The 10,741-nt window shown below is 39.9% G+C and overlaps 1 protein-coding gene across 1 annotated transcript in view; it reads right to left on the reverse strand.

The window, feature by feature from the left end:
* LOC120714903 (VPS10 domain-containing receptor SorCS1-like) overlaps positions 1 to 8,772 on the reverse strand; it is a 48,538-nt gene extending 39,766 nt beyond the window's left edge. The window contains exon 1 of the mRNA XM_040001499.1: positions 6,976 to 8,772. Coding sequence (XP_039857433.1) covers positions 6,976 to 7,665 — 690 coding nt within the window. The 5' untranslated portion in view covers positions 7,666 to 8,772. The remainder of the gene's footprint in view (positions 1 to 6,975) is intronic.
* Positions 8,773 to 10,741: the final 1,969 nt, after the last annotated feature.

Raw genomic sequence — 10,741 nt, forward strand, 5'->3', positions numbered from 1 at the left:
AAAAAGGAAAAAAAATAACAAAGAAAGAGGTGAGATCTCATTATGCATTGTTCCCGGCAAATTAACTTTATCCTTGTCTAGAATAAGATCGTTACCTGATTTGAATTTGGAATTTCTGCTCTGTTAGACCACACTCGGTGCAGAAGAAAGGAAACCCAGGAGGGGAACGCAGCTTGCCAATAAAAAAAACACACTCAGCAGGATTTCAAGGCGTAAGAGAACCTCACCACAGGAAGGCTTGGTGGCTCGGCAGAGCTGAACTCATCCTGCCAGTAGTTTCTGTGCAGTGCTGAGCTTTAAAAAATCAGTCTCTCTGTTTATCCATGCAGTACAGGCAGTACTACAGCCATAAATTGTCAGGAAAAATGAATTTGTTGTCTTCGGTTGTCTTATGCTAAGTCATGGTGTTTCGATTCCTATCATTATGTATTTCATGAATTTATTTATGTGTGTGATGTTTCCCTTCCCGAAATGTTACACCAAGCCCCTCGGGCTCCACATCCCAGCCAGGAGTGAGCAGAGCTGGTGGAGGTCCGTTCTGGCTGCGTCGGTCAGTGGGCTGTCTGAGGATGTCTGAGCATGTCAACAGGCTGTTTGCTGTTTGTGATGTTTTGCTGAAGAGACAGAATTTACATAGGTGAGATAAAATAGTGGAAAGGTGTTAATGACCGGACTAGTTTTTGAACCCAGCACAAATAAAAATGGCAGAACAGCAACAATATGATCAAGATTAGAGTTTGCTGCAGAGAAAGCTGCACTTTCTCTTGTAATTACTTCAATATGGCATTTGATAGAAGTGGGACAGGAAATTGTGTCAAACTGATCAACAGGGAGATGTGAAGTCATAAATCCCTTTCATGTCACTGTTTATTCATTAAGATTTAATTTAGCATTGACTTATATGAGTATAGATTTAAAGAAAGAAAGAATGACAGCATTATTTTTGCTTTATTACATTTATTAATGATGAGCTAATTTTGGATAAGGTCCAAAGACCTCTGAATTTTTTCTGACCCGTGTGCTCATTTTCTTAAAAACATGGCATATTGTATGTTTGCTGTGCCTTTCCTGTCCTTTACATCAAACCAAAAATGCAACATCTTGGTAAATATGATTATTTACTTTCCTTCCAACACTTTGCATGTCTCACTTATTTTTGACTGTTTTTTCAGGTCCACACAACAGTTTTTTTTCACCATATACTGCTTATTTCATCCAATTTTATCCTGCATATTCCTGGTGCTGATACATTAGCATTTTCTTTAAGTGAGGCCAGCTTTGTACTGAAAATATCGCACTTTGGGCAAACACAGTATTCTCACTGTGGCTCCAGGATGATGGTATATATGGGGAAACAGAGAAGAAGAGGCCTGGAAGTTAGAAAGGAAAGAGATATGACTTTCACGTTTTTCAGCACCCTCAAGATTTATTTGTTTGTTTTATTAGCATGAAGTTTCCAGCCTTAATTTTGATGTATTAATTTACATACCTCCATAGTGCTCTAACATCAACATTTTGCTTTTGATTCCTTAATTATCTTGGGAAATCACATCATTTTATTCACACTGGTAGTATGACTGAAACCACATAACCTCATCTTTAACTGAGAATTTATCCTCAAAAAAACAGGTGCTGGCAAACTTAAATATATCTGTAACCCTAAATCTTATCTTCCGTTTTCAGGTTTATGTAGTTGGGGTGCAGTAGACTCACGCTTTTCATGTAACAGCAGAGATTTATATACATATAAAAGTGAATTATAGGACAGATGTTTGTATTGACTGTGAATACACAAATGGCTTGCTCATCTCATCATTCTTATAGCCCAAACCTAACAAACACAAAGACTCAGCTCAGCAACATTACAGTTAAAAAGATACTGTAGTGATGCTTACCCATATTGACTTTCAAGGGCACAGAAGACAGTCATAAAGTGGAACTGGAGAATGACAAAATTTTATCTGTGATTCAGTCAGTGAGTCATAGAAACGACTAAAAACTCGGATGAAACTGGTGACTGACTGCATACCTGGCCAGCCTCCAGTTTCGCAGTAGCGGATGAGACAATTCACCAAAAACTCAATGAGGCAGATGAGGAGAAGCTGCGCACCAAGCTATCAAGAACGTGATCTATGAAGAGGAGGACGCCCTCTACAAAAATGGGAAAGCTGAAAATATGGATTGTCATGAACTGCGAAGCTTCTCCTCGAGGTTGCTCAAAGCAGAGAAGCACAGAGAAATTCAACACTACATGCACAGAAGGCTTCAAGCTTGACCATGATAAAATAGTTATGAACCACGTTAAATGTCTTAACCCCTAAAAAGCTCAAGGACTGGGAGATTTATTAGGAGCCTCTCTATCTATCTACTAGTAATTTAAGCATTCTTTTGGACAAAAATGTTTGAGAATTTTCCTGGACGTCGTAGCACTCTTCCCTATCCTGACCTTGAAAATATGGAAGGGTGGGGGGAAAATGTGTTTTCTACTAACAACACTATCAATAATTTTCTGCTTTTAACTTTTTCCTTCACAAAACAAATAACACAATGTGCATCCTGCATTCTTCTTCTTCTGTGTAACAGCTGGATAAAGTGAAAATAAAACGGAACAGATGTTTTCAAGGTCATGTGATGCTGGATCGTATCCCAGCGTAACCTGGGTAAGACCTGGGACAGGTTTGACAGCCTCACAGGGGAAACAGAATGACAAGCACTTTCACACCTGCAGGCAATTTAGACTTTCCCATTCACCTTGCTAGTCTTTGGACTGTGGGAGGAAACTAGAGCACCTGAATGAAGCCATTCGAACACAAGGACAACACGCAACCTGAACATCATACCCTCTAAAATTACAACGTTCAACATTAAACTAACACATTGTTTGTTCAGATAAATTGTGTGCGACCCACACAGCCCAATCCTGCAATATTCTGCAGAAGTAATTTGCAGTGCTGCCTCTGTCGCACTGTTTTTGTGATTTTTCCACATCATTTGAAGTTAAATGTTTAGTTGATGGGGACTCACGATGCCCGATTATTTACCTGATTAACTTCTGGTCACCTGTCTTGCACTTTTACCAACACTGCTCACCAAAATTCCAGTCTGATTTTCCACATGGCTGCCATGAAAAGATCCATTATAAATTACAGCAAGCATGTTTTTAAAAAAAGTATTTTATATAGTGTGACTAAAACTGCTAGTTTTCATTGATTTACCTTATATATCGCTGGTTTACCTGTGCTCTGTGGATGTATACGTTTTGTCCAGTTTATACATGTTCTATAAGCCAGTGACCTGAAATATTTGCTGTAAGCCTTACCCACAATTTTTCCATCCATATTGTAGATTCCAAAATTCAGTCTAAGCTCTCAGCTAAGATGCTTTTTCTATTTTACTGAACAGAGGAGAAGAGACAGTCCTCCCCTGGAAAACAGCTGTTAAATGAGAGAGTCGCTACCTTTAGGCACCCTTATAACCTACAAAATGAAACTTTGAAATATGTGTTTAATGTTTTAAAAGGCTCTATTTTAAAGCAAATTCTGAAAATTAGATAACAGTCTTACTCCAGCGTCCCTGTCTCAAGCCAGGAATGGTGATGACTTGTGCTATGAGGGCTGAAACAACAGATTGATCACAATCGTTTATCCGGAGGACGTGTTGGAAGAGACCCAGTGCACTGAAAAAGATGCAAGCAGACTATAAGAAGCAGCCTGTTGGAGATACACACACCTCGTTTGTTCAAATAAAGAGCGACAAAGTCTAACGCAAATATGGTTTATCAAACACTATCCACCTGTGGATATTTAAGCTGTTATAATTCCTCCTGCAAAACACGTTGTGCCCTTGGCTCCACTCAAAAACCCAGTGCTGAAGAGTTTATTGAAATAATCTAATGCAGGTAAACCATTGAAAGTTATTTAATGCTACACTACAATTCAGCGTGAAGCAAACATTCAAATATATCTCAATTTATTGCAGTTTCTTCTTAATAGAGTCCTTGAAGCTTGCTAATTAACCACTACAGTTAAATTGTTCAACTCTAATGAAGGCAGCCTTGGTATTGAAATGCTAAATGTGACAGACAACAACCACATGAATTAGCAGCGTGGACTGAGCACTACTTTTGATTTTGCCTGTTTTTTTGTGTTGATTGAAAAGCTGAAATGATGTTGCAGCTTCGTTTGTGAACCGTGATAATTGGACAAATGATAAATGAATGGCACCATCCATCAACTAGGCTTCAGCAAATAAGTAGCAAAGCATCTGCCTGAGCTGGACAGAAAAACTAGATATCAAGGCATGTCGACATCAAGCTCGGACAATGTGTGCAACAAACCGTACAAACTGACTGAATTTCTTTAGATGTAATGCTTCATCAGTTATTATATTTCAGAGTTTTCAAGCAAGCACAACAAACAAATATCTACATTTTTGAGCACTACTAAAAATATAATGTCATGGACGACAAATATAATGTGATAACTGTGTAAATTCTCAAAGCAGGTTCCCATACAAACTGAGTTACATGGGTCCCTAAACAGTTCTTCTTTCTTTGTATGACAGTCAATAATACAAAATGTGTTATTCAGCCTGTAAGACAAGGCTGCTTAGGCCTGTGATGTGTGATACTAAATGTCTTCTTGTTTCCAGGGAATCTGATTAAAGCCCTTATGACTAAACTGTAAGTGTTAATAGATTAAGCAAAGATGTTTAATTAGGACAAGGCTTCATTTTGAAATAGATTACTGCTTTAAATAGATTTATTTTAAAAAGTAGACCAGCTGGAAAATGTACACGTTTTCTTACTGACCACCTGGCCTCCACTTACACACATGGAGAAAGAGAGAAAGAAGGGGAGAGGGTGTGGCAAGTAACACACACACACACACACAAACACATTAGACTGTGAGTAGGCGAGATGAGATTCTGCATAAGGGGGAAATTTGTTGAAGCAGAAAGTTCGCCATGCAACTGTGAAGACGATAGTGCCAAATCCTGCTGAAAATGACTTAATACAATAATAGGTTTTGGAGTATAACTAATACTATTAATTAAAAGCAGACAAAAATACACAAAAAAGCACTTTAATCACTTTTTATTACTGTGTGACTTTTGGATCTTTGGTAACCCAAGATACTCCCCATCTTATTCTGTAACTATACTACATTATGGATGATAAGCTTATTTACTTTTCTGGCAAGAGGTAGAAAACTGTGTGCTGTGAGGCTTATAGCTTAGCATAATGAATACAAACTGGGAGGAAACTGTTCAGAAATCACTCTAGTCACCCCACAAAGCAAAAAAATTCTGCTGTTGTTGTAGACAAGATGTATTATACCAGTTACTTTTTGGATAAGCTGGGGAAACACTTTCCCCTGTTTCCAGGCTTACTGCTAAACTCGGCTAACCACCAGTTGACTCTGGCATCCTAACTAGTGTTTATGTACAGAGGAGAGAGGATCCTTATCAGAACTATGAGCAAAAAAGCCAATAGGTGTAACTGCCCTAAAGTCAAAGCAGAGCAATACTGAGGTAATGTATTCAAATAGGAACTTTCCACAGCTATGCTGATGACACAGAATTATGCACACCTGTGCAGCCAAATGATACAATAAGTCTGATGAGTAATAACTTTGTGAGACTCATGAAAGACAAGCAAGGTAAAAATACTTCTGCTTTGCCTCAGGGCCACAAGAGATGTACTGTCCAAAAATCTTAGCTCTCTGCTTCCACAGTTCAAGCCTAAGCAAAAGACATTAGTGAGAGTGTGTTGGACTTTGATCATAGCATTATATTACACCATAAAATTGGAATTCTCTCAGCTGAGTAATATTGCCATATCAAAAACCCAGTTTGTGCTTAATTCTCAGTAGACTAGACAAGCCTACTGTGTATTTCAGTGGTCTTGCTGAGAATTTGATTTGTCAATTATAAATCATTCAAATCCGGGTGCTTGTGATATTGACCAGAACAAGAAGAAGAGAACACTGAGTGATTCTGGTTTTAGCTGAACTCGGTATAGCTCCATATATATTTTACAGATATTAAATAACTTGTTTGTCTATAAAGCACGACGGTGTTTCACCAGCTTCCATCCTCAAGGCTCCCTGTTGTTTTAAGTGTCTTTACATTTACTCACATCCTCCATGTAGGTTGTTTGAAGTTCAGAACCACAATCAGACCCAAGAAAATTGGATCTGTCCAAACTGTAGAAAGTATGTCCCTCTGGATATCAGGGAATAACCCCCACTGAGCATTCTGTTATCTTTCAACCTGTAAATCCATTTGTCTCCAAGTCCTTATTTTAGCATGTCATTGTATTATGATGTTATTTCATGCTTCATTTATCCTTAATTTGTCTTTTAGTCTAAAGGACTCCAGGTTTAGGTTCTTTGCATGATTGTAATTATATTGATTCTTAATTATTACGCTATTATAACTTTCGTCCTATACTTTATCTGAGCCATTCTTATATAATGGGTGGTAGGAGAATTATAGTTTTATTGATTTAATCTTGCAAATAATATGTATGCAGAGAACTTACAAATGAGTGACTGACCAAAACGGGGAAAAGCAAAATGAGCTTCTGTGAGTGACTAAATGGGAGAAACACGCACAAAAGAGCAAATGGGGCATAATCCCCTTAAACTATGCGTGCAGAACATTATTTTCTTTTTCTTTACCATATCTGCCAAGTCAGCCGATCAATAAACAACAGCATGAATAGGGTGTGCGTGCCCGTGTATGTGCGCGTGCGCGAGACAGACAGAAAAAGAGAGAGGGAGAGCAAGGGAGAGGTTGAAAGGCAGAGACTGATTCCTTTAAATTCTGCAAGCTCTCAGTTTTAATCTTTCATCGCGTTTTTCAGACTCATCTGAATGAGTCTTACTGCCACGTAAGACCTGTGGATGAATGATGACCACACTGCGTCAAAAAGAGGTCCGTGCGTAAATCTGGAGCACATTAACTACTTACGCTACTGTTTTGTCCGGACCAGTGCACCATCGCCTGGTTATGAGCCGTGTCCTCGGTGAGCGCAAATGTCGAACTTGTGAGGTGAAACTCCTCCTGGTCCGAAACCGAGGCATCCTCCCCGCCCTCGGGTCTGAATCCGGACCAAGTCTCTGTGCTCCTCGCACTACGTCTCCAACTGGTCACATTCCTGTCCTCGTTTTCCGTCACATCACCAATTTTATTTCCCCCATCGTCTGTGTTATTCTCGGTTACATTGCTGAGAAAGGGGGAGGACACGCTTGAAGACACTTCAGATTGGGAAAGTTTCTGGTTACTGCTTGGGGCGCCTTTATGCAGAGAACTTGAGATATTTCCCCCAAACCGTGGCTGTACTTTGGACGAACTTTCTTCGCTCGCGGTCAGTTCTGCATCGTAGTGCCTTTCGTTTCGGGGGGTGACCGACCCCTCGGTAAATCTAAGAAACTCTTCAGCTGTTGCCTCTCCAAAATTTGTCAAATCCAGCGCCGAGAGTTCCCGGGGAAAGGCTGCGGAAATGAGCGGCAGCTGGCAAGACGGAATGCACCTTACCTCCGCTTTTGTTCCGCCCAGGATGGAAGTTAGGGTAAAGATCCAAATCCACTCAGAGAAAATGATAAAAAGGCAGTGACCGAGGCGCGTCTCCATTCTACGTTGATTCCTACTTAAAAACATATCATTTTTTTAGTCTTGAGCGAGTGTCTGTCATCACCTGGTAAAGTGGTTGAATGTACTGTGAGGAGGTGCAGCAGCGCGCGGACAAGTGCTCCCAAGTACTGATGCAAACGATGCATCAGAGGAGGAGCTGGAGGCTGAATCCTGCACAAGAGGGGAGCGGGGCCGATACCCCGCATCATCATCTCAACCTGGATTAAAACAAAAAAAAAAGAAGAAGAAGGAAGGAAGGAAGGAACAACAAAATAATAAAAACAAGCATAGGGGCTGGGTGTAACTTAAGTTTACTTCTGATCAACAGTGTGACAGATAGTATGTCATTATAAAACATTTGATTTAATAATCATCTTATGTCTTGGTAATTCTGCACAGAATCAAAACAGCCTGAAAGGTGATGTATGGGGTCCCTGGGGGGGGAAGTCTGGAAACATTAGTGGGTCTGCCACTGGCAGTCTTTGTGAGGAAATGTTACTGACAGGAGCTTTATGGAAGATACAATGAGGCTTTGCATTTTCCATTAGCAGGTCTGAGTAATCAATTAACAAGATTGCCTGTGTTCACTGTCAATTATGTCATGCAGGTAAAGTCCCGGCTGTGGCCTGCCTGCAAAATGGGCTGGAAATAGTTTCACTTAGGCTTTGCTCCTGTATTATCCATTCAATACAGCTGAATGGAGAAAATGCATATGCCCCAAATTTTACCTGCTGTTTTCTGTGGCCCTTTCTTGGGGTTAATGGAGGCTTGAATAACAGGAAATAATGAGAAGAATTCAAAGCAGAGGTGAGTGAGTAATCAGTCTTGCTACATCTCTGATCTCTGCTGTTGAGTATAAGTACAGAAGAGTGCGCAGGTGTCACGGCAATAATAACGATCCCATTATTGCCATGCAGTGCATACAGCAAAAATATATATTTATATATATTTCTCTATACTTTGGGCTTTGTTCCAGTCAGCTAATGGTGGACCATTAGGAGAACTAGAGCCTGTCCAAACTCTGTGATTAGATTCTATTTCTGGGCAACATTTAGTCAATAGGATGAGGATGCTGTTGACTGGTGAGTGATGCCGAAGAGACTCCCTATATTGAGCTGCGTTCTCCCCATCGCTCTGAGCTGCGACGTGATCCTGTTCCACATACGGGTCAACTGCACAGAGACGTCTTTCATTGCCAGCCATTAGTGATGCAGTGAGCAAGAGCTGTCTCAATCTGTTTCAGTTAGCCCCCACCAGACAAGGGGAAACCAGTCTATAATGCAGATTGATGGCTGACTGAGAATTTCAATCACAGAGAACACTGGCTAAAAACCTCAACTTTCGACTGTAATGAAAACCTCAAGCAAAGTCCAACTGTTTCAATACAGAACACCTTCTTTAAAAATGGAAAAAACTGGTCTCTTTTTTCTCTAGGTACGAGTGTGTGTGTGAGTGACACTTCCACAAGTTTACACGTGTGTTTCTGTGCTTGTTCTGACTTTGTCGAGTTCACAGTAATAATCCAGTGATCATAATGCCTGACCTATCTGCTTAGTTCAGATGTGGATAAGCAGTTCCTGCTTAGTTAGCTTTTGTTTTGCTTGTAACGTCTCTGTGATAGATAATGCTAAAAAGTTATCCTCAGCATCACCAATTTAGCAGATTTATTACGTTTACTGATTACTTTGTCATATTATTCAAAAATGTTTTAATCAGAAAATAGTGAAAAGAGGCCATGACAATATCTTAGTCTAAGGTGACATTCTGAAATTACTTGCTTGATCTCAAAAAAATCTCCCAAACCCAGGGGTCATTTGATTTTAGCTCATATAAATGAAACAAGCAGTTGTGTCACAGGGAGAAAGTCATTTTCTGTGGATAAAGCAGTAGCCAACTAATCATTAAACCCTGAGCTGCAAGTCTTGTTTTCTTTACGCATTGTTGAAGCCACGGTAGGAGGATGAAGTGTAAGAAAAAAAAACTTGCAGATGTCTCAGAAAAAGAAAAACTGTGGTAAGTACAAGCCAACTTTGTGTGAAAGAGAGCAAAAATAAATTGTGCATTAAAAAAACAATATCCGCAGAGGATCTTTTAGACTTGTTCGCAGACTTTAAATTTCACTGCAAGGTGACAGATTTCGGGACTGATGTCGTATAGCACATTTGTGTGCACAACATGGCAGCTGAGTGGAATCATTGTCTTTCGACAGACAAGATTGCTGCTTTGCTGCCTGTCACACTGACTGAATACAAACTGCGTTATGCTCCCTGAGCTCCTGCCTTTATGATGGGAACTTGTGAGCCGGCAGTGTGAGAAGCACACAAAGGAAAGAGGTGACAGCTATCTATGTTGCTGGATTAGTCTGTGTTTTTAATTAAATAGAATTCAGCAGAAGAAGAAGAGAGCACTGTATAGGGCATCTCTGAAATTAGTCTTTTCCATGTTGACGTCTGGTTTACTTTCACAACTGTCCTTGTTACTCCAGTCCTCATAATAGCTTTAAAAAGGGAGCAAAGACAGTCAGGACATTACTCATGCACAGAACATTGTCTAAAACCTAAAGTGTTGGGTGGCAGCAACAGTATCTGTATATGGCAAAAGTCACACACGGTTGCCATAGAAAAATAACCTTTTTTTGCATACAGTAATTCAATGTACATAATGAAAATGTGATCGTCTAAAAATAAAAGAGAAGGGGTGAAAAAAAGTGTAGCTGCTGTGCAGACGTGTTATGCAGCAACTCGTGCCTCGCTATAAGGTGTTGCGGTAGGAATAGCCGAGCTCAGTTCGATGACGGACACCTGAGACATCCACTTTAATTAATGCTGAACACACCTCGGGGGCACCAGGAAGAGAAAATCACCTTTTCCAAATAATGATTTCAATTACAATATTGAGAGATAAGGTAAAACGCTGAAACAAACGCTGAAATGCTATAGGCTATGTACAATTGATAGCTCAAACCTTTCAGTGGATCGTTCAAATATATCATTTGATGTGTCTGCTTTGCTGTGAGTGAAGTGAAGCAGTGTGTAAAATGCTGTGAACGTGTAAGTAACAGAAACCTACCACATGCATACTTTGTGTACTGAAGTCTAGTTTC

This window comes from Simochromis diagramma, unplaced genomic scaffold, assembly GCF_900408965.1.
Source record: "Simochromis diagramma unplaced genomic scaffold, fSimDia1.1 OVJJ01000421.1, whole genome shotgun sequence".
NCBI lineage: Eukaryota > Metazoa > Chordata > Actinopteri > Cichliformes > Cichlidae > Simochromis > Simochromis diagramma.